The sequence below is a fragment of the Eschrichtius robustus genome, chromosome 10 (assembly GCF_028021215.1).
Source record: "Eschrichtius robustus isolate mEscRob2 chromosome 10, mEscRob2.pri, whole genome shotgun sequence".
In the NCBI taxonomy this organism is placed as follows: Eukaryota; Metazoa; Chordata; class Mammalia; order Artiodactyla; family Eschrichtiidae; genus Eschrichtius; species Eschrichtius robustus.
The window spans coordinates 35,851,238-35,876,272 of record NC_090833.1 but is presented as its reverse complement, the minus strand read 5'-3'; the positions used below and the strand labels follow the sequence as shown (position 1 = coordinate 35,876,272).

Sequence of the window (25,035 nt, the reverse complement as noted above, 5' to 3'; positions counted from 1 at the left end):
GGATCCATTGTTTAACAAAGCGCATATAGTTCCTGCCCTCCTGGGGTATGTGATTTGTGCTTGTGGGAGATTTACATTGCACTAGTAATTAGAAATGTGAATGTTTTGAAATGTAAAGTGCTGTGGAAACCTATAAAGGGTCGACAGTTTAGTCTGGTGGGTCAAGGAAAGCTTCCCGGAGGAAGTGATATTTAAACAGAGTTGAAGGATGAGCAGGATTTACTATGCTCACAGTAGGAGAGTAAAGTGCTCCTAAAGCTGAGTTTTACCTCTATTTTAGGTCTTTAGTTAGTTTGTATTTCATACATATCTTTATAGGTAGCACAGAAATAAACTAGGTTTATCAACTATTTTTATGTATTCTTTTGGTCAAAGATCAGAAGGCCTGGAGATTAATTTTTTAATTGAGAAGACAAATATATACCAAAACAGTAAATATGATAATTATGTCCTTTTGTGGATTTTAGTCATAATTGAAGTAATATTCCTGTGTGAGAATGTATACCAGAAAAGATGAGATACAGAACCAGAACCAGGGAAAAGATGAAGAATGGATGGAATAGTAGTGAGAATGACCTAAAATATTTTTGTGATTTTTAACATTGTGGAGAAAAAGTGATTGGTGTCTGAAACAGTGGATCTCAACCTGTTTTTCCTTTCTAACATACTTGTGAAATATAACATTTCCATTAATAACTGTAACTCAGTTTGTTGGCGGTAATTTTCATTTGGGAGGGGCTGGGCATTATTAGAGTGGGTCATAAGAGAATTTAGAAAATCTTGAAAAATGGTACTACTCTAAAAGAAAAAGTTATTTTAATATGTCATTGAGAAAAATGATGGCTTTCACAGAAGTTAGCTCTAAGAGGTGATATCATTATGCAGTAAACAGGCATGATCTGAGCTGTTAAAATATATTCTTTCTATGACTTTCTCTTTTACAGCATCAAGGTTACTGACTTTCCATGATGTTTGGTGGTTATGAGACCATAGAAGCATATGAAGATGACCTTTATCGTGAAGAGTCATCTAGTGAACTGAGTGTTGATAGTGAGGTGGAATTTCAGCTCTACAGCCAAGTTCATTATGCCCAAGATCTTGATAATGTCATCAAAGAGGAAGAACATGAAGAGAAGAACTCTGGGAATTCTGAATCATTCAGTAGTAAACCAAATCAGAAGAACTTAATTATCCTTTCAGATAGTGAGGTCATCCAGCTATCAGATGGGTCAGAGGTCATCACACTGTCTGATGAAGATAGTATTTATAAATGTAAAAGAAAGAATTTTAGAGTCCATGCAGAAGAAAAGACCCAAGGTCCTCCTGCTTTTCTTCATTCTAATGAGTTGGCAGATAAGAAATGCAAGAGGGATATTGAGAAGACTAAACCTGGAGAGAGATCAGGTACAATCCAAGAGGTCATGATTATAGAGGTCAGTTCAAGTGAAGAGGAAGAGAGCACCATTTCAGAAAGCGATAATGTGGAAAGCTGGATGCTGCTGGGATGTGAAGTTGATGATAAAGATGACGATATCCTTCTCAATCTTGTGGGGTGTGAAAAGTCTGTTAATGAAGGTTAGTATCATATTGGCCATTAAGAAAAGTAGTATCATCTTTAATAAGGAAGACTGCTTTTCCTAAACAAAAGACCATTAGGGTCTGCTCCTTTTAATTCCTCACCTTTTGGTCTTGTTTTTTGGCTTGTTTTTCATGAGACTCTTTTACCAATGGCCACTTTAATGGTGGTCTGTCTGAACATCAGAAAAGTATGTCAGGATATCAAAGACACTCTGCTTCTGCTATAAGCAAATTCATAACTGCTTCTTCCTGTTTGGCTAGAGCCAGTTCTGGACCTGAAATCTTAGTTCCCCTCTCTCTCTGCTTGGTACCACAGGTGAGTACTCCATCCAACTGACATTGGCCCTATGCTCTTATTTGGCCATCCTCTGTTGGTTCTGCCTCTTCCTAAGTGATTTGCTTACCCAGGAGGTAGCCATATAGCAAGCATGGGGAATGCCTGGTATACAGAAGATGTGGAATTAGTATTAAGATTTTTAGAAACTCCATAATCAGTAATGTAGGAAACTATGAAGAGCTATAAGTCTACAGTAGACTGTAGGAGAGAATGCAAATTCTTGAGAGCCACATAATCGAGAATTGAAATTTTGGTGTTAGTTTTGTCTCTGTCACATGTAGTCATCAAGTATTGATGCTTATCCTTTTAAAAAGTCCCTTTCATTTTTCTCCCTTTATGCTTAATGTGTTGTCTCTTGCAATATTTTCCTAAATGATCTTTTATATCTTCCCTGTATGCTGTTGTTAAATTGGTAGTCTTGAAATGCACTTTACTCAGTACTTTACTGCTGCTCCAAAACCTTTAATGGCACCCACTTGTCCTCAAAAGAAAATGATGATATTGAATATAGATCATGCTTTGGAGCCCCAGAGATTGACAAACTTTTTTTTTTAAAGAGCCAGGTAGGAAATATTTTAGGTTACCAAGGCATAGGATTGCCTAACTACTTAACTTTGCCCTTGTTGTAGGAAAGCAGCCATGATATCTGAAAAAATGAGATGGCTATTTCAACAGAATCTTATTTACAAAACAGGTGTCTGGCTCAGGCTGTAGTAGACCAGCTCTGAGAATTTGACACCAAAAGGAAGAAAAGAAATAGAATAGTAGCTAGAACATAGAGCAGAATCAAGTAAAGTTTCGTCAGAATAAGAGAGTTGATAATGTTTTTAGGTGGAAGGGGAAAATCTCTTGAAGGAGAGATTAAACATGTTTGGTGGATTGGGGTAAGGGAGGCAAATAAGAGATGGGCTCAGGTATATTGTCTGAATTAGTCTTAAAAGGGAAGAGACATTTAATTGCTAAATTACCAAATATTTATAGAGGTGGAGAAGAAAGAATAAATTCAGATGGATTGAGGTAGATGAGGGAATATATGAGGATGTGTTTGATTTTCTTGGGAAAATGAAAGTGGAAGTGGATCTGGAATTGGGCAGGGGATATTTAGAGGCTTACAGTATGGGAAAGATGTTTAGGTGCTATGGGGAATACTGTTAGGCAGTGGATCCCAATATGTTGAAGATGACAACTTCTTTAACTTCAAAAAAATTTGTGGACCCCCCTGCCCCACATAACTATAGTTATATTTTTAGTATTTGTTAATTGAGAAAATGCATGTTAGCAAAAAGCTATTCAGTACATTCATACATGACTTTGTATTTTATTAACCACAACATTGTCTACACATTTGAAAAATATTGTATAAGGCCTGTCTGCAACATATATGGCCTTATATAAAGCATGCCTCTGGCTACCCATTGTGATAACTAATTCTCCAGCTCCCAGGAGTCTGAAGCTCATAGGTTGGAAATCATTGTGCTACCAAATCAACAATAAGAGAATAAAAGCCTTGCTTAAAAGTAGTATTCAATCAAAATTGAAACAATGTGAACTTTTAATGAACTCACTCTGAAGGATTTCATAACTTTTTCCAGTAATACCTGGGGCAGGGTGACAGAAACCAAAAGATCCAGGGTTAGGCAAAACATTACAGAACGTCAGAACAATCATTTAGCCTATTCCTTCTCTAAATTGCCTTCCTGTAACATGACACCTAGTTTCATCAAATACTAATGTGTTCACGATGATCAGCCACTTTTCTTGAATTCAAGTTCTGTATGTCCACTGTGCCAAATATTTCCATTTGGGTATCTTATTGTTATTTCACATTTACATACTGAAAATCTTGATAAATTGAAAAGAAGGCTTATCTTTCCACAGAAAGAGGAGCAGGTTAACTGGATGGTGGCTCATAATGTAACTAAGGTTTCTCAGGGCAAAATGAAAGGGATTGATGAGGGGTGGTGAGGATGGGGTTAAGGGTAACTGAGCCATATGGAGATGAGGATTCTAGAGGAAAGGGAATGATGGACTTAGTCAGGTATGGCTTTTAGGAATGAAGAAAAAGTTGGTAATCAGGTATATAGAGAAATCTCTGGAAAACAATTTTAGTATTTTATGTTATAGACAATAAGAAGCATGGCTGTTCTTGAACTGTATTTTGGGGGGATAACTTGTGTTTATGGTATTTGTTTATTTTTTAATGAGGTGAAATTAACACAGAATTAACCATTTTAAAGGTTCAATTTGAAGGCATTTAGTACATTCACAATGTTGTAGAACCATTACCTATATCTAGTTCCAAAACATTTTCACCACATCCAAGGGAAACGCCAAAATGTTTTCACCACATCCCAAAGAAACCCTGCACCGATTGAACAGTCACTCCTCATAACCTCCTGCCCCAGACTCTGACAAGCACAAGTCTGCTTTCTGTCTATGGATTTACCTATTCTGGATATTTCGTGTAAATAGAATCATCCAGTATGTGACCTTTTGTGTCTGGCTTCTTTCACTTAGCATAATGTTTTGGAGACTTATGCATATTGTAGCACGTATCAGTACTTCATTCCTCTTTTAAGGCTGAATAATATTCTATTGTATACCTGCATTTTGTTTATCCATTTATCTGTTGATGGACATTTGTGTTTCTCCCTTTTGGCTGTTGTGAATAGTGCTACTCTGGACATTCATGTACAAGTATTTACTTGAATACCTGTTTTGGGTATTCTTTTGGGTATAAACTAGGAATAAGATTACTGGCATTTCTCTGTTTCACTTTTTGAGGGACTGCCAAACTTTTCCACAGTGGCTGCACCATTATACATCTGCATCAGTAATGTATGAGGGTTCCAATTAACTGCAGTGGTTTTTATGATTACTTGTCATGTTGCACATTTCTATTTGATTTACTGGTAGACTCTTTGTTATTTCTTAGCAACATTGGTAAAAATATTTATTTAAGACCTAAGTAATTCCAAGTAATTCTTGATTCCAAACAGTAAGTGTATGTTCCTACTATCCATATTGAAATTTATCCCTACTCTGTGCTCCTTGATCTACTAATGCCATAATCCTATTTTTTTCTAGTTAATAGGCAATATATTCAGTACTGATGCATATTTGAGTGTGATGTTACTTTCTAATCATTATTATCCCATTCATAAATAGACCTGGGGGTAGATCTGGTTCAGTTTGTATAATAGTCTTTAGGGAAAGTATTTTTTCATATCAGTGGAAGTTTGTGGAAATTCTGGCATACTTTTGAAATGATGATGATTGTTAAACAGCAACAATAATGATTTTGTGTACTGCTCCCCCTCCTCCGCAAACCCCCCAAACTGTGGCATATTTGAAATATCAATATAATATAAGAGAAGAGATTAGTAACTCCTTGAGGACAGGTCTTGTCCTCAGAAGCCTTCTTAATACTATTTAGAGTAATTCTTTGCCATATATATTACTTTGTTTTTCATTAATTGCTAAATGATCAAACACTTATTGAGCATCTACTCTATGTAGAATACATAGAGGGGATTTAAAGTGGTAAAAGATGTAGTTTTAGCCTTAAGTGGCTTGGTGTTTCATTGAAGAGACAAAATATAATAAGAAGCTTAAGTAATTTATGGAAGTCTCTTCTTAACCATTGGAGTTAAGTCTCTCAAAATCCTGGGGATAGATGTGGTTGAAAACTTAAAACTTTTTAAAAAATAGGATTAGTGAATTTGAGGTAGTACATGAAAGTCTGAAGGACTATGTAAGTACATCCATATTTTCCATTGTTAAATTTGTAGTAATGAGTGCAGCACCACTCTTGCTCTGTGGAAATGTGAGGCTCTTTTGCACTACTTCAGTTTCAGTGAGATGCCTAAACGTTTGTTTTGCTTTAATACACAATTAGAATACACAGTCAGGCAGATAACATACAACCAGGAGACATTTTTCCCTCTTTTTTTCTTCCTCTAAATGTTAAATACTTTTCTGATTTTATGATCTGAAGCTGTCGATTAGCTTCCTTGGGTTCCATGGAGACCTTGGTGATGTAGCACTCAGGTAGTGTGCTCAGCCTAGCTTTCCTCAGTATATACAGCTTTATGATGAGGGCTCTGCTTATAATAAATCCATGCCAAAACACAGGCCTTCAGTACCTGTTACATATGACTCTCAGCCCTCGCTACTGATGGGTGTAGGAGTTTATTTCTAAAGTCTAGAAACAAACTTCATTTGCTTCACTTTCTTTACTCTTTCCTGACGCTTCTTTATGTAAATGATACCTGCTCTGTCATTTGTCTTCCTTTTAAAATTCTCACTCTTTACTTTCTTTAGTTTATTATCCCCAGTAGGAGTGGCTTGCAATTCTCCTTTATTAGAAAGACAGATTTCTTGGTTGAAGACAAGATGCAACAAAGGAAATCAGCATGTTTTTAAATTTGTCAGGGAGATCTCTAGTTTGGGAAGGATTATTGTATATGACAGCCAAATGATGGGAATAAGTGCTATAGGAGTTATACATGAATAATCACCAACTTATTTTCCTGCAGAGGGAAGGGATATTATTAGCTCTAGGAGTAATTGTTAAATCTTTGTTAATTTTTAAGTATGGAAATTTTAAAGTATACAAAACTGGAATGTCGTAATGGTCTCACTGTTCCATAAACCAGCTTCAACAATTACCAACTTATGACCGATCTTTTCTCATATGTAACTCCATGTCCCTGTATTATTTTGAAGCAAATCACAGTCATCATATCATTTCATTCATTTATTTACATACATATACATACATATATACATTTCAATATGTATTTCTAAAAGATAAGTTTTCTTTTTAAGAAACAATCATATTATTATCACACCTAAACAAATTACCAATAATTCTTTTATCATTAAATAACCAGCCTTCAGTTTTCAGGCTTCAGATTTCCCTGATGGGCTCTTAATTTTTTTTCCTACAGTTTATTTGAATCAGATCTATTTATTGTAGTTGGGTGGTAACTTGTGTCCTTTAATCTTAGGTTCCTCCTTTATCTCTTTCTTCTATGTGTTTTTTTTCTTCCTTATAAATTAATTGTTATACTAACTGGATTGTTTATCCTCTAGAATTTCCTGAGTTTGAATTTTGTGATATTGTTTAACATACTCCACTGTCCCCTGTATTTCCTATGAATTGGTCCTTAGATCTAGAAGCTTAATTAAATTCAGGTTTCTATCCCTGTGATTGTGCTATTAACTAGACACATAGATAGGTTCATTTGTTTCATTTTGCTTTTCATATGTTAATATTTAGTATTACCTTTTAAGAATTCAGTTTGTTTCATAATTATGTAAAATATTTAGAACGTTCCAAATTCAAATCAATAAGACAAGGTAAAAAATATTCAGAGATGTCTACCTTCTGTCCAGTCTTCATTCTGTTCCCACCCTTCCTCTTAGGGGTAACTGTTAAGAGAAAATTGATAGTTTGTCCTTACATTAAAAAAAATATAAGCAAATATGTATATATCTTCATATCCTCCCTCTCCCTTCTTGAAGTAAACAGTAGCATATGATCTACACTTTGCTCTACATTGTTTTTTTTCTCTTAACAGTATATCCTGGAGATCAGTCCATAATAGTACCTAAAGATATTTCTCATTTCTACGACTATGGACTATTTTTGTGGCTTCTACACTAATCTGAGCTGGACACATTAGGCATGTAACAAATACTTTTTGGAAGTGAATGAATAGTAATTTTAAATAGTTGATGAATAATATAATTGTTACAGTTTTAAAATGTATTTTAAATAAATGTATTATAGTCTAAGTCCACTTTCAGAAGCATGCTTTATACCTATACTTATACTCCTGGTCTTACCGTTTCTTTCTCATTTAGTAATTTTGAAAGATTTAGATTTAGCAAAAAATTAAATAGGTTCAGATTTTAAAAGGAAAATACCTTTTAAAGAATGAAGAGTTCAGCATTTTTAAAAGTGGAAGAAACCTGTTAGTTCCTAGTGTATGTGACTGTTATGGTGTAGAACTTTACATTAATGTAGAACTCCTTCAGTATGTACAGTTGGGTACATCGTTCTTTTATAATAGTTTGTCAGCATTTGGCACATAGTGGGTACCTAGCAAATCTTGGGTGAATTTAATTGAAGTTCTACCTTTCCGTATAGAATAGTGCTCTTTACATGGTACTACATGAGGTTGAAGTGAAATTATGGCTTTAGTAAAGTAAAATCATGAAGTAATTGATTGAAATTGAAGTATAATTATGGCTTTTAACGACTTAGTGCAGTAAGTCTTTTAACTGTTTTTGTGTCAAGTCACTTTCACCCCTAAAAAATAGGCACATAAAAGTTTTGGATACATTTTCAGAAGTTGAAGAACTCATCTAGAGGCAATTGCTGAATCCCTGGTATTTATAAGGCACTCAACCAAGACTTGATAACTAATTAAAATTTGAGTAGACTGGATTACCTACTTGAATTTCAGTTTTTCAAATACATCATATTTTATTTGATCTGGGTCTTTATATATGCCTGGATCAGTTTCTACCTTGCCTGGCTGATACCTACTCATCCTTCAAGTCTTAGTTTAAAGTTTACTTCTGAAATGAGGTAATGGACATAGGTTCTCAGTGGTGGCTACTAGGTCTTTTACAGCTCCATAGTTGACTACCTGTGACTTTGGGTAACTTAATTCTTTTACTGGGAAAATAATAAATTTTATTTCATTAAGGTTATAAGCTAAAATGAGACAATGGATAGACTAAATTAATGTAATAGGAAAATATTTTGACAAAACTCCTAACTACAGGATAAGTTCACTGTCAACTGTGGCAAGCATGGGCATATAGCTTCTACTTGGTTTTTTAAAATTAGAAGTTCTCAGATTTTTTGGTGAACCCAAGTTGCTTTTGAACAACATGTGTCTAGTATGGCACTTTATTTGAATAAATTTTATTTGATTTGGTGACATTTTATGATCTACTAGTTAAAACCTAAATCATGTGAAGTCTTAAAATCAATCCAACAATTACTTACTGGATGCTTACAATGTACAGGCACTATACCGTTAAGATGTTGGGATTCAAGAAGTGCTATGTAGTCCCTGCCTTTAGAAACCTTAAAGTGCATGACAGTATGGAAAGTCCACTCTATTACCAGAGTTAAATACATTTCTACAAATACAGGAGATGTCCCAGCACATACATAATCATTTCCAGATGAATGTAATAGACTTTTTAAAAAAGATTATTACAGATAGGCAAAGTACAAGAGTGAATTGAAAAGTAACCCTTTGAACTCAGTCTTGAAGAATGGATAGGATTTAACGTTCAGGTTAAATGCAGGGTGGAAGAATAAAAGCTGAAAACCCTAAAACTATATGATACCATTAATGTTTAATTAATGGCTTAATATGTGGCTGGGTATGATTAAACATTTTAATAGCATGTCCTTTCAGAAACCACCTCAGCCTAAATGAGAAAGGGTATTTATGTTCTGCATATGCTGTTGGAAGATTTCTTGGTTATTATTTTATTCCAATATTTTCCACCTATTTCTTGCTCATATGTCTCCTTTTTTTTTTCCTTTAAAAAATTGGATATTTCATGCAACTTTATGGCAGATAGAAAAATTTTCTCAGACGGACCAGATGCTATATGTTAGTCAAAGGACATGACCGGCTGCTTAAAATGTGTGTTTTATGCAAGGCTGTTCAAAGTAGAGCATGTCTTGAAATATAACTTTGGCTCGTCATAGCTTGTGTTCTTTACCATCTTTTAACATAGAAAAGGAACACATTCTGTTAGTTTGGAAATACAAATAAATTAAACTTTCCTTTCAATGCTCTTCAAATCTTCAAGGTGGTATTTTTTGCCCCCTTTCTGCATTCATCAGATAACCAGTCAGTCATAGGGTCTTTTTTTTTTTTTTAATAAATTTATATATTTTTGGCTGCATTGGGTCTTCGTTGCTGCGCGCGGGCTTTCTCTAGTTGTGGCGAGCGGGGGCTACTCTTTGTTGTGGTGCGCAAGCTTCTCATTGTGGTGGATTCTCTTGTTGCAGAGCACGGGCTCTAGGCACGTGGGCTCTAGAGTGCAGGCTCAGTAGTTGTGGCTCACGGGCTTAGTTGCTCCACGGCATGTGGGATCTTCCCCGACCAGGGCTCGAACCCGTGTCCCCTGCATTGGCAGGCCGATTCTTAACCATTGCGCCACCAGGGAAGTCCAAGTCATAATTTCTTGAGAGATCTTATGGCCTAATAGGTCGTAAGAGTGGGTTGCTGTTTGACATACTTCTTATGGATGTATAGTTTAATTTCTGCCTTATAATTGAAAAGTGGCCGCATGCTGGAGTTCTGGTAACCGAGAGCACCAAAGAGCTCCCTCCCTGATGTTTTCAGCTTTTGTAAGCATGCACTACACAATTCCTAAAGCTGCTTTTGAACTGTGTCTGTAGTTGTAGCATGTCACCTTACACTTAACTATTGTGAGGGCATCTTTTTATTTAATTTCTAATTAGCATAATGACTTGAGCTGTGTTATTCACTGTTCCATGGTGAAGTTGTCATAGGGAGAGAAGAAATAAAAATGTTCAATTTCAACTTTACTTGTGAATGGAGTGAAGTTTGAAAGCCTTTTATTGCCATTGTTCAGCAGACTGAAAATCTCATTAGAAATCCCAGAAATGCAAAGGCAGCTTTGGGTTGGATTTTAATAACATTTTGGAATGTTGGTATTGTATGTCGCTAATTTTTGTGATTTCATTGTTGATCAGCAACTTAGCTATGCATTCTTCCAAAGTCAACTTAAGACTTTTAGCCTAAATTCATTTACAGTAGCTTTTCTTTTCAACAGTAATAAGTACCTAGGGAGAGAATTAAATTTTACTTTTTTTTTTTTGACGTTTCTCTTAGAAACTGATTTGATTTTCATATAAGATATACTAAATTTGTTGGAAACTGCATGTAAGGTAATAGCATGCTATAAGAAAATAGCATGTTTATTGAACTAATGACTTAGTTTTGTTACCATTAAAATATTAGTCATCTTCAGGTCTACCTTTTTTTTTGTTTGGTTTTGAAATGGAGAAGCATAAAATAAGATGGCAAGATTTTCATTCTTATCTAATTGTCATAGGAAGTTGAATCCTGATGTCTGGGTAAAGAGTGTTTAAATATAAAATTCTTATAGCTGTTTGCTATAAAAATATTGTATATAGAGATCACTTGTTTAAGAAGATAAGTATAATTTATAGATAGTATGGTCAGAAGGTAGAATTTGATATGAACTATATACGATTAGACTGTCAAACATTTTTCAAAAGAAGTACAGAAATGAGAACATTTACTTTTTTTCCCCTTGTAAGAGTAAAGGCTACTCAGAAAATTCATGACTCTTAAGTTGATCCTGTTTTTAAGACTTTGCTAAATTTGTATTTAATTTCAGGGTAATTTACTAATCTCTTGCTAATTTCCTCTTGGTTGTTAACACTTAAGTAAAAGTGTTGACTTATTGGAAGTTTTTTAGCCAGAAGTTTTTAATCTCTTAAGTGTTTTGTTATAAATTAAAGTTATTGTCATGGTTAAGTTTTTGGCATTTTGAGTTACTTGCCAGATTGTTGTTGATTCTGCTGATAATAAGGAAATGAATATTTTAATTGAGCATCCACCATGTGTAAGGTCACATTTTCTTTTTAAATTATACAGATACACTTAAGAAAATCTACAAGAATAGATGTGACTTGTTTTTTAGTTTTTGAATCTTGATCTAACAGCATTAGCTCTGGATAGAGATGTAATTCTGGGGATAAAAATTATCTTTGTAATACATATTTGGATTCAAATATAAAGGCAGTCTAATAATGGGTTATTTAAAAGTGGATCTTGTCTGATGTGTGTACCTTTTATTTCTATGACATTTTTACATTAGAATTTCATAGTTTTGTTATAGTTTTGAAAATTAGTTAACGGTGGACTTGAGAGCATCTGCTCTCCCCATCTTTTGCAAATACATTTTAAGGGAAGACAGCATAATTCTATAATGGGAAAAAAATTTTTACTCTTCCCTTCTGCTTTTGCCTAAATATATAGTCAACTTATAATTACCTCAAGATGAAAGAATGCTGTTTAGAGCTACTCATTGAGAGAAACTGTTTTGTTGGGAATCCCTTAAAGTGCGTAGGTCACTTCTGATTTTGCTTTGTAACTAGCGCCTGTTACAGAATTATCTACTCTAGGGAGGGAAAGCCCCAATTTCTAGAAGACTTTTCAATACTCTTTCTATATTTTTAGTTAATGAGAAACTCTAAAGATGTAGGAAACAGACTGGTTTTGGCTGATAAATAAGATTGTTAAAGTAAGTCAAAAATTAGGCTTTGAAAAGTCAGGTGAGAGGAATTTGGGATATAAATTCGCAAATTTAACTGAAGAAAGGTTTTATTTAAAGAAAAGGTGTGCAACCATATCAATCTTGTAACTCCTTGTATTGCACTAGCCATTTTTTATTGTTAGATGGTCTGATTTAAACAAAAATGAACTTTGTCAGTGGTTTTATTTAGAAATAGCATCACTTTCTACTTTTAAGGAGGATTTTAATTGTCAATAAAATTTCATTGTTGAAAAATCACCTCACTCCCATATAATTAGTATTTTGTTCTTCATTCAATACCCTGTATCTAGTCCACCCCTTTTGGGTTTGCTTTAAAAACTATATAAATTTTGTGGGAGAATAAATATAACTTATGTATTGCTATAAATGTATTCTTATTTGAATCTAGTATGAATGGTTTTTATGTGTATGAAATACTTCCCTAAAAACATAATATTCAACCTAAATGTTCTAGATAGGTGAGTTACTGGTAAAAAATCCATCAGGTCTTAAGTTGTGGAATATTTGTATTGGTACTTAAGACTGTGACTGCTTTGGTTGTTGTATAAGTCCCTTTATTCTTCTGTTTGAGATGTTCTAGTTTGGGAGATTTCCTTTATTATCAGATTTAACAGATGAAATGTAATGGTTGTACCACAGATCATCTAATTTTCAACTTTTGGTTAGTTAAACTAACTTTGGTATATAGTTCTTTATGGATAGTCAAAGAGGAGTTGTGTTCAGCTGTGTGATTGTGCTACCACTTAAGTTAACATCAGCAGCGAAGGGTCTCATCTCTGACTTTTCTTCCTTTCATTAAAATTTTCAATTGCTTTTAACATTATTTAAGTATAGAAGGAGATAGAGTTGTAAAACAAATTTCTGATTTGGTGATTCTCAATATTTAGCAGTGGGGATCCTTTTTCTTCCTTTAGCTATATCACATACATATGTATATTTTGATTTAAGGGGAAAAAACTTAATTTTCTTTATGTATGATGTAGATACAGTTATTGTTTATTATTTTTTAAAGTTAATAAAACTAATCTCAAAAGATCTTTAGTAGTATACCTGCAACCTCAGCAGTCCCTTTTTATCTATACAGATTTCCCTGCCTATTGTGGCCGTTTGCTCTAATTTAAATTTCCCATGGCTTTGGGTTGCAGACTTGGTTTTCTGCAAGAGTGCCCATGCTTACATGGTCATATATTCTGGGTGACTTTTCCACTTTTTCTTTTTTGTTATTTTGTTGATTGCTAAAGGGAAAGAGGATTTTTTTTTTTTTTTTTTTTTTTTTTACTTGTTTCTTTGTTTTGATCTTTCTTCCTTAGCCTATCTATTTGTGTGTTGTTTTGTTTTGTTTTGCAGATTGGGAAGAATTATTGTGTGGACTTAGATCCATGGGGAGTAGCAGGGAAAAACTAATTTTGTTCTTGGTTTTGTTTTCTTAATAACAGTAGCAATTTAATTTTTGAGCCATTGAGAAGCTCAAAAGATATGTTAGCTTTATGCATGAAATTGATAGAAAATTATTAATCCCGAAATTTTCTGTTCATGGTTGCTCTACTGTTGGAGTAAAAATGTTGTGTTATAGTTGAACTAAGTAAATCCTAAAAATACTAATTAGCAGTATATAGTACTGTTAAAAATTCTTAATTTAAATATTATTGTATATTCAAAAGTTATTCATAGGAAATCAGTTGTAATCTGTTATGTGATTTCTTTTTTCATTCAGTTTTTGTTGTCGATGGTGTGTATATATTTAAATAGACATATGAATATACATTTGACTGGAAACAGACATTTTTAACTTGACCAGATTTAAAAGTTTGCTTTTTCCTGCAAAACATGCTTATTTTTCAAATATGAAGAATTTTGTTTTATGAAACAACTTTATGCTGCTGAATGTTAAGTCCTTGGAGAAGTGCTGTGGCAATTTAAATATTGGGTAATTCAGTACTAATGTAAGGGAAAAGTAGAGGCCTCTAGTCCTAACATCTCCCCCAAATATTTTTTCATTAGTATCTGAAGACTTTAAAATATCAAATTAATGTGGTCAAAGCTACTTCTGTTTTACATTTGTGAGGGTGCCATCACACAGTAGCATTATTTAACTGGATTTTGTATTTATTAAATTAACATACAATAATAAAAAGATCCATTTTAGCATTTAAGAAATTGTAATAATTTCCCAATATACCATAAAAATGTTGTTATGATATACTGTTAACTAATCGGCTAGGAGAACTTTCTAATTTGATAAAAAGGATGAAAAAGGATTAATTTTGATATGCATAATTTTAGGGGTTTTTGTTTTTTTAATTGATTATATACCATGGCAGTGAAATATCTAAAATTCTCTTTCTGGTTGTCTGTTAAGTACTTTGGGAATTGGGGTGAGGGCAAGTTTTCTTTCTGTGTCTGCTAATTATTTTTTCTTGTGAATTTTAGTGCTCCTAGCATATGAAACTGATTTATAGAATTTGCTGTTACCGAGAAAAAAAGAGCATTATTGAAATTTTGTTTCTTTTAACTATTATTTTCTAGTTACTGTATTTCACATTTTGATTTCTACCAAATGACTCCTCAAGAAGCAATTTCTTTTGAAAAACAGTGAGAGTTTCAAACTAAGAAGAAAATGTATACTGATAGTCTAATTATTTATTGTTTGTTCATGGCAATTAAGATAATCTTTTGAATTTCTGCTCTTTAACCATAGTTAGAGGCTTCATAAGTTTGTAAAATTATTCTCCCTAGTTCTGACTAGTATTTTAAAAGGTATTTTATAAGTTTGTACTTGATATTCATATGTGATTACTGAGAAAAACAAATAGCTTGTAAAATGTATTTGTTTCTAGTATTTCCATCAAATCAGGGTATAATCTGTGAGATGAAAAGTGATCCAATTGTGAAAGTATGCAGCTTTTAAAATAACACAAAATTCTTCTGTTAACACGTTTTACCAGCAAATGTTCGTGTAAAATGTTATTAGTTCTTAAAGCTCATGCATAGACTTTCTTGTGTGTGGCTTTTCATAGGAGAGCACTATAGAGCCGAACTTGAAATTTATTAAAGAAAGAACAAACTGGTGAAATGCTTTCATGCTATTAAAAAACTTCACAGACAATTGTCAGACAACTTTTTTTTTTTTAAAGGTCATGATTGCCTGGTGCCTTTTCCAGTCTTTATTTGAAACTCTTGTTTTGTAGGATTTCTTTTTTGTTCGCCCTCTCCTTTTTCTTTTGGCAGTGGGTGGAAGATTCTTTTAAAACTGAATGGCTAAACATGTATAGTAACTATTAAAGTATAATGGAAATACTTTTATTCTTGATATTTTTTAGGCCAGAAAATGCTGTGAAGGTAAGCCAGTTAGGGTAAAATTACATTGTGCCTTATGGAAACTGTTCAGAGTTTTCTGTTTAGAAAAGTGGGCTCTTGAGTTTGGGCTTAAAATAGGGGTTGTTTGTGAAATATTTTGCAGTTCTCTTATAGGTTGGTGAGTTTGAGGTTGTTTTTAATATTTTAGTGTTCTAGTTGATTGTTGGTATTTCCTGAAAAATAATATTATGTATATGGGAGAAGATAGGGGGTGAGAACAGAATAAGAACTGGGGGGAAAGAAAACCTCCTTCCCAAAATGTTGCCACCTGACAGGTGGAGATTATCTGCCATTATAGATTTTCAAAACAGAGTACTTAACTCTTTTTCTAAGAGTTCACATAAACTTTGACATATTTCACAAAGTACGATTGTGATAAGTATTACAATTTTAACTCTGGTCTTTATCCTAAATTTAAGGCTTACAAAATTAATCAAAAATGCCTTGAGGCTAATTGCTAATGTTCAATTAAGTTACTGTGTTCAGTTAAGTAACAGTTCTTTGACTATAGTATTTGTTTGATTTTATTAATATGATAAGCTAAGATTATGAAAGGTCTATAAGAGTACAGAAACTGAACTATGAAATTAATTTTTATATTTTGCCATAGAGACAAAATATGTCTTGGTGTGTAGTAATTTTTTTCTTAGTATTATATGGACATCTATTGGCTTTCAGCATATGGGAAATTTAAACCTTTTAATATTAAATATTGGCAGTCATACTTTTTTTTAAATTGCAAAAACTTCAGGCAAATATGTAAAATATGCTAGTGGTTGGTTTATTTAGATTTTAAGTGACTAGACTTTGTGAAATAGGAATAAAGCCTGGGATCTTATTTAATCTAAGAAAATATACTTAATTTAAAAATATTACTGTTAGAACTAGAGAAATCTTTTCAAATATAGTAAATCCATATCCATAATTACTTTAAATCACTAGTTAGAGAGGAAGGTATGAGATGCTAATATCTTTGTTGGAAGTCATAAACTGTTTTGAAAAGGATGAAAGGGGAAAAGTAAACTGCTTTCAGGCAGATTCATATCATTTTGACATTGGATGTTATTCGTGGGTTCATGTTACAAAAACCTACAAAACTTAGGTGTATTTTAATTCAGTAGGCTCGCTGAAAACTGTTTTGTGATAAAGCTAGAAAATTTATAAATGTTTTTTTCTTGTTTAAAGCTTAGTGATTCATCTTGGTGCTTGTCTCAGTCTTCTTAATTTAGACATATTGTGATTATTTGTTTTAAAAATTTATTTCCAGTAAAATGTTATCGCTTGGATACATTTTCACCGTTTCTATTACATTTTATCCATCTATGACATCTTATCAGCCAGCTATTACTGTTTTATTGTTCTTTTTGTGGTGGTGTTGTAAGGTACAGACTTCACATCTAAAGTAAGAGCTAGTGTATATTATTACAGTGTATATGACCATTTCTAATTTGACCTGTTACTGTAAAGAAGGCTAACAAGTGTGTATGACTAGCCCTCCCCTTCTGGAGCAGTTGAAAACAGGCCTCAGAAGACTCAAAGGAATTCTTTTAACTCCTAGCAGGGCCACGGGGTCAATGTCAGATTTAGTCATGCTGTTATTTTAGCCCAGTGGTCCAGAGAGATGACTGAAAAGTGAGTCTTTTATTTCTTTTTTTGTGTGGTTATTAACAGGATTAAATGTAAGCCATTGTGTACTTAGTACCAATTAGTTTCTCATCTGAGAGGTTCATTATGATTTTTTGTCAGCCTTCGTCTTGTAATATTTGTTTCATTGTTTGATTAGTTAAGGGGCTGAATGGAATAAAGAAAAGTTTTATAGCAGTACTTTTAAATTCATTGAGCATTTTAATAAGTAGTCAACTTTTCAGATACGTAGACCTTGATTAAAAAATGGACCACGTTGAAAATGGGCATGGAAGATGGTGAAGTTAAGTAAATTGTTAAAAATTTTTCTTTTCCTGTTGTACTTTTCTTTAGTTTTAAAAATAGACTCTCTTTGTTACATCAAATAATACTTTTATATTTTTAAAAGTTTGCTTTGGTTCTTATACATATGTCTAAAAATATGTTCCGTTTGCTGTGAGTATGTAATTGTTGTTTGGGAGGCACACACGCCAAAAAAAACCCTTCCAAATTAAAAAACCCTTATAATTTCTAGATTGGAAACATAGATTGAGCTATTAAAAACAGAACATAAGAATTCTAGAATAAAGATAATTGTCAGGTGTAAACAGGCCTTAATTTAAAGGGAAGCAGCCTGGAAGTTGATTATTTATGCTATTATAAATAAGTAAAAATGCCAAGTTGTATGAGTTCAGAGAAGAGGAGCATACCTAACTTTTTAAATTGCTTATTAATTAATTGGTAGTTTTTAAAAAACCTTTGACTTAAAGAGATTCTATTAAAATGAATTTTTCATTGAGTAATATTCCTCATTTAAAATATTAAGATATTTCAGTAAAATTTTGGACAAAAATTATTCTTATCAATTGGATTGGAGATGCTGATTTCAATTAGAAGCAAGGAATATAACCCAGAATTTAAATAGAAGTATTATTTTGTTAGTAGGTAATTATCTGGGACAGTAGGTCTTGTACCCCGTTGTTGAAGTGTATAACACACTTTTTCACATGCATTCATCTTTGAATGGGAATGCTTGTAGGCTGGTTCAGTTCTTTTTTTACACATTAAAAATGATCAATATTAATTTAAATAAGAGCAATTACTATTTTAACTTACTCTTTTAGATGAGTTGCTTGATTTTTCTCACATTGTTTGATGTACCATATTTAGTATTATACCCTTGTACTAAGTCCTTTGCTTATTGCCAAAGTTTTTTGGTACCTAAATTACTTTATTATGGAGTTGGTTATTCAAGGTTTGATGATCCACATAATTATGAAGTATATAGATCCTGACATATAGGGTTTTTTTGCTCAAATTAATTTCAGGCATAGTGAATTTACAGACCTTGCTTTTTTGTATTTGTGTATCCAGTTTTCTCAGAAACAAACACATTTCTATTAAGTCTATATATGGATGTTATTTTTCTTTTCTCTTTAATTGTAATTTGGAAAGGATTTAGATCCTCCCAATGAAAAACCTTATTTCTGACCATATGACTACATGATCGTATTACCAAATTACACCTGCTTTATCATGGTATAGCAGTAAGTCCCTCTTTACTCTCTCTACCCTGTTTTTAAAAGCAAAATTGTGTGGTAACTATATTAAATTGCCAGAAGATTTTTAATTAACAGGAAATAAATCACTAGTAATTTCCTCTGATGATTTGTTGTTCATCACACAACAAAGTAGTTTCTTTTGAGAGAGATGCAGTTTTTGCTACTCAGCATTCCCATAAGATCTTTGGAAAAATAAGAAGGAAATGTTTAGTGTAATGGCCTTGTAATATGCAAAGGGCAGATTTTAGAATAAGTTAATTTCTCCTTTTATTTGTTTTTGACTTCAGAGGAAGCTATTAAGTTGAAAATCTGACTCAGTAGCAAGTGCTCTAATGGTCATATAATTTAGATAATTTAACATTAATGATTACCTATACTGATTGAACTAATATTTTAAAAACATAGCTAATAAAGTCAACTAATTTAACTACTCTCTTAACTTATAAGTTGAACTAACCGTAGATACCTGATAGAGTAGGTCCAGAAATTCGCATTCAAATAACTGAAGAAAGTATAAGGTAGACAGGCTATCCTAAAGATAATTTATTAGGACTTGTGTCTCTTTTAGCATCTTTAATGTAATAGTAACTGTTGTAACAATTGAATTATATATATCAATTTAGTAAATAATCACACCATTAATAACATTTAGCCCCCATTCCTTAATAATTGCTACCCAAACACCTTCAAATTATGGTATTTAAAAAAACAGTTCAATAGAAGTTTGGGAACTTAAAGTAATACTACTTCATCTTAAAGCCACTACAGAATATCCTTTCTTTATAAATAAAGTTTTAGAGATAACGGACTTTGTAATGTAATTGAAAAATGTTGTGTCCCACAAAAGCTACTTTTATTTCATACTTTTTCTCTCTAACTAAGTGAAGCCTAACAAGTATAGCAAACAAACAAAACAAAACAAAACTTTTTTGACAGTCTAATATTGTGTAATGTAGAGATATAGTTGTGTGATCTTATTCCATAAAATTAAAATGCAAAATTAGAAAGAAAAAAAAAGGAAAAAAACCCAACCTCCCAAATGTCTAAATCCCAAGGAGATAAATGGAAGTTGAGTAAAGAGAATAGAGATATAGTTTTTGAGTCAGCTAGCTAAATTTTATATCCAGAGCTTTAACCTTTTAGTTTTTTACATTTTCTACAATGCAAATGACTTTCTTTTGCAAAAGGCATGACAATCATGATAGGATTAAAAGTAATACCTCATATAATGCTTTTTATTAGCATCTAAGGAACTATCCATATTTGACTATATAGTAACTTAGAATTGATTTTTTTAAATGGATTTTTAATGCAAACCAGACCTTTGTGGCTTTCGAAAGAAAAATAAGCATTATTTTATTTTAACTTACTGTGTTTGATGAATTTTATTTCATTTTGCACAAAGGGTGCTATAGATCCTTATCCACAAAAATAGTCACGTAAATGCTGTGATTTTATTGGTTCCGCCAGGCTCATTGACCACTTAAAAACATTTAGGTTTTAAAATCACTACTATTTGTCAGCTAATTTTTGACACATTATAGCATATGAGAATTTGATTATAAAGGAATTTCATAAAGATGCTCTGTACAAGCACTGATGGTAATGATGTTTGTATCTTTTACTGACTTTTACTTGGTATCGTAAACTATCAGTAATTGTTTCTTTATATTGAGGAGGAAATACAAAGGCTATACTTACATCTATTGTGACTGTTTTTTTAATCTTATAAGCATGTTGTAGGAATTGAATTGAAAAGTCGGTAAACTTTTGATGATCTCTGATACTGGTTGGGAATAAAGACATAAGTAATCTGAGACAGCAAATAGTAGCCAGAGAGCTATATTTCATCCATTCATTCAGCCAACAAATCCAGGGCATTTGTGAGTCTCTGTGTAAGATGTGCTGATCCGTACAGAGATGAACCAGGCACAGACCCTGACCTCAAAGATCCTATAGTTTAAGAGAGGAGACGAGATGAGGGGTTTAAGAGAGCTATTGGGGTGCAGAAGATGAAAGACACTGCTTTCGTGAGGGTGGAGGTATGTGGGGGAGACAGAGTATGTCATGATTAGGTGGGCAGCAGACTCTTACTTCTGTTTTGGATAGGGCATTGTTTCTCAGAGTGGGTTCCTTATACTCCTAGGGTCCATTTTGAGGGAATGGTCTTTGAGCTCCATAAGGATTGTTAAAATTTGTATTTTTATTTTGATGCTTAAAAAAGGAATTATACAACTTATAAAGACAACACTTTTTAGTGATAATTCACAATTGAAAGACAGTTGTTATAGAATGAGACTTTAGTCTCTTAAATGAGTGTTTTCTCAATTTGGGATTTGTGGACCAATTTGATGTTCCAGAGAACTTTTCTTTTTTAAAGGGATTCATATATTTCTTAAGTTTGAGAAACAAAGGCTTAGGCTAATATTTTGTATTCTCTGAACCACATGGAAGTGGCTGGCTTAGAAATATGTGAGTAGCAAGGGGAGCCATTTTGGGATTAAATTTATTTTTTATTTTTTATTTTTTTTGGAGACAAGGCAATTCAGAAAGGTAGCTGAGGGTTCACTGTAAGTCTCCAAATTCTCTGAGCTTTTTCTAAGTCACCACCATTTAGGATTTGAATTGAATTCATCAGCAGTGCTGATGAATGGGCACAGCTTGTGTGATTTAGAACAATAATGAACTGTGAATTTATTAAATAGAGGGTAAAATTCCTAAATATATTCTGCACATAAACTAGTCCTGTTAAAATGGTTTCTGTTATAAGCCTTGTACTGTACTTCTAAACAGTATCCTATACCGTAGTTAAAGCTTTTGTGTAATTGATTACTTTTGGAGTCAAATTTTACTTTCTGCTTATAGTTATATAATAAATTAGCAGTTTAATTTCATTAAAGTTAATTAAACCTAGATTATTTTGTAGACTATGGTATAGGATTTTGTTTCATAAATTGGGGTGAACTCATAAGGAATAAACAAGTACTTTAACTTATAGTTTGTTGTCACGAGATATTTGGGTTTCAAACTGGGCAAACAGAGCATAGTAAATTTAAGAATATCTGTGCCAAATATCCCAAACATTGTAGAATTTGGGGGGGAAAAACACTGAAGAATATTCCCCTTTATCTTTCCCCTTCTTTCCCTCTTAAATTTTTTAGGGGTTAAAAACTGCTTCCCCTCCCCACAACAAACAAAACTGACCAAAGCAAGAATTAGGTGATTAAGCTTTCATTTCCTTACTTTTTTCTGAAATCAATCCAGGCTTTTAGAATGGGGGATTTCCTAGGAACTACTATTCTTACCTGGGGAAAAGACTATTTTACTAAGGGAGAGGACACTGGGGTGACATTATTTGTTCACATCATACATGGAATCATTTTGGTTCGTCTGTAGCTTCTTTATTTCTTATAGTGTTTTGCATATAATATATGCTACTTTGAGGATATTTTATTACTGTTGGAGGTTCTTAATAGTTCATGTGTCAGCTTGCCTTTATGTAAAAATATGTTTAAGTTGCTTTGACAGATACTTTAAATAGCAAATGGGAAGCACATAAATTCAGTGTTGCCATGTTCTCTTTTGTTTTGCCATTCTTATTTTGTTTCTTTTAATCCCTGAGCAGTTGTAAGCATTTCTCATAATTTCCTGTGCATAGAAATTCCCTGAAACATTAAGAAGCTGCTAAAAGACTCAAGCTCTAAAAGAAGTCCCAAAGATACATCACTGCTTGGCTGCAAACATTTTTAAGAAGTCACTGATTATAATGAACACAGCCTTTAATGGCAGTTTTTCCTCTCCTTTTCATGAGAATGTGACAGAGTGTCATTAAGGTTTTAGAAATGAATGCTCCTGAGGAAAGGAGGATCACTAGGACTACAATGATGCCCAGTATGTGGCCGTGGGATTCTCAGTTGGGCTCTTTTTAGGTTTTTAATCAGGTTGGAGAAGGGGGAATGGAGAGGAGGAAGGGAAGGGGAGTAGACAGGAGCTTGCGGACACCTGTACACCAGAGCAGTTTACTTTCTCATTGATCTCTTTAAATGTTGAATTTGTAGGGTCTAACGTGGAAAGGTACGCTAAATTCTAAATATTTTGAGGGCTGATAAACAAAATAAGCCCTAACTGTTACATTTTGAAGCACAGAATTCTTTTTTGCATTTAAGTTAAACTGTTTGGATATATTAAATCTGAGATTTCATTTAAATTGTATTTCCACTTCTGCTCTAAGGATATTGTTTTAACCCATTGTTCTTTTGTATGGTGACAGTAATTGCCCTTGATGTATTCTGCAGGTCAATCAGATGTATCACAAAAGAGGGTAAATAATAAGTGTGTGTGTGAAACAGCTATGTCTCAGGACTGGAATAGAAAAGCATATTTTTGCATCAGACATTGGAATAACATCCAGAAGGCATTGCATCACATATGTGTATAGAGCTTTTTAGTGGAGTGTAGGGTGGAAAGAGGAGTTATTTTTAAGTATACAACCATAATTTCCCCTTTAAGTTTCTTAACAGTAAGAAACGCTACAAACCTTATATTTAATGCATCCTAACATTTAACATCTGTGAGTTTGTTTTATGATTCTTTAACATTACAGTGTGTACTAGACTTGAGAAGTTTAGTAAGTCTTAACATAGTGTTTAATAAGTCTTAACATCGTGTTTCTGAGCAGCTTTTTTTTTTTCTTGTGAATCAGTGTAGCATTGGAATTTATAGAGACCTGATTATTTATCTATTTCTTTCAGCTGAAATCAGAAAGAAATTTCTAGAATACCTCAAGTCTGTTTCTCAGAGAGAGTAAGCCTTTTTTTCTAGCTAAAATGATCCTTCTGTACTTCAGTTTACTTGGGATTTTCTGACGTTAAAGCTGACATTGGAAAGGTAGTTTTCATTTTACTTTTTGACATAGGTACTTAGGTTTTATGAAAAATTATAAAATGATCTTCATATGTTAAAGCTTAAAAAAAAATTCTTTTTCCTTTGACTCTAGGGTAATGGTGGGGCTTTTTTGAGCTTTGAATATAAACTTAGCTCCTGTGGGTTGTTTCTTGGTAGGTTTTCTGGTAGCTCAATGCTATATGAGCAATTCTTTATTTTGGCAGTGTATATCCCCACATAAAATACAAACCCTCATAAGCATCCCCCTTCCTTTTTTTAAGTGAAGAATAGAGACCAGTAGTTCTAATCTCTCTGTGGAAATCTAGATTTAAATTAGAGCAAACTGACAGTGATGGTAGCATATACTAGGAAGGTTTTGAGAATTTCTTTCCCTTGAGTTTTAAAGAAAGATTTCTAAGTATCTACAGAAGGTTAAATAACCTGCCTTAAATTATGTAGGAAATATGTAGGAAAATAGTGACACCTGAACTTCCCCCTTTCTCTCTTTTTGTCCTGTTTGCCTTTACTTTTTTTTTAAAAAAAATGAACTTTTGATTTTAGAATGGTTTTAGGTTTATAGAAAAATTGCTAAGATAGTGCAGAAAGTTCTCACCCAGTTTCCCGCATTAGTAACACCTTACACTAGTGTGGTACATTTGTCAAAATTAATGAACAAATATTGGTACCTTATTTTTAACTGAAGTCCATACTTTATTCATATTTCTTTAGTTTTTACCTAATGTTCTTTTTTTGTTCTAGAATTCTATCTAGAATACCATATTACATTTAGCTGTCATGTCTCCTTTGCTCCTCTTAGCTGTGACAGTTTCTCAGACTTGTGTTTGATAGCCTTGTCAACTTTGAGAAATACTGGTCGGTTATTTTGTAGAATGTCCCAAATTGGGATTTGTCTGATGTTTTTTTAATAGTCTGGGTTTATGGTGTTTTTGGAGGAAGAGCACAGAGGTGAAGTACCATTCTCATCACATCTTATCAAGTGTAAAGGCTATCCACATGACTTATCATGATGATGTTAGCCTTGATTACCTGTCTGAGGGTAGTGTTTATCTGGTTTCTCCACTGTAAAGTTACTCTTTTTCCCCCCTCTTTTTTATACTTTACTTTTTGGAAGGAAGTCACTATGCACAGCCTGTACTTAAGGAGTAGAGAGTTAATGCTCTACCTCCTTGAGGGTGGGGTATATACATAAATTATTTGGAATTCTTCTGTGTGGGAGATTTGTCTTTTCTTCCCTACTCATTCATTTATTCATTCATTCATATCAGTATGGACTCATGGATATTTATTTTATACTTT

At 33.0% G+C, this 25,035-nt stretch overlaps 1 protein-coding gene across 4 annotated transcripts in view; it reads left to right on the top strand.

Annotated features, from left to right (window-relative positions):
- ZCCHC7 (zinc finger CCHC-type containing 7) overlaps positions 1-25,035 on the top strand; it is a 241,384-nt gene that overhangs the window by 4,104 nt on the left and 212,245 nt on the right. For all 4 annotated transcript variants that reach the window (XM_068553461.1, XM_068553459.1, XM_068553460.1 and 1 more), the window contains exon 2: positions 945-1,575. In XM_068553461.1, coding sequence (XP_068409562.1) covers positions 966-1,575 — 610 coding nt within the window. In that variant the 5' untranslated portion in view covers positions 945-965. The remainder of the gene's footprint in view (positions 1-944; positions 1,576-25,035) is intronic.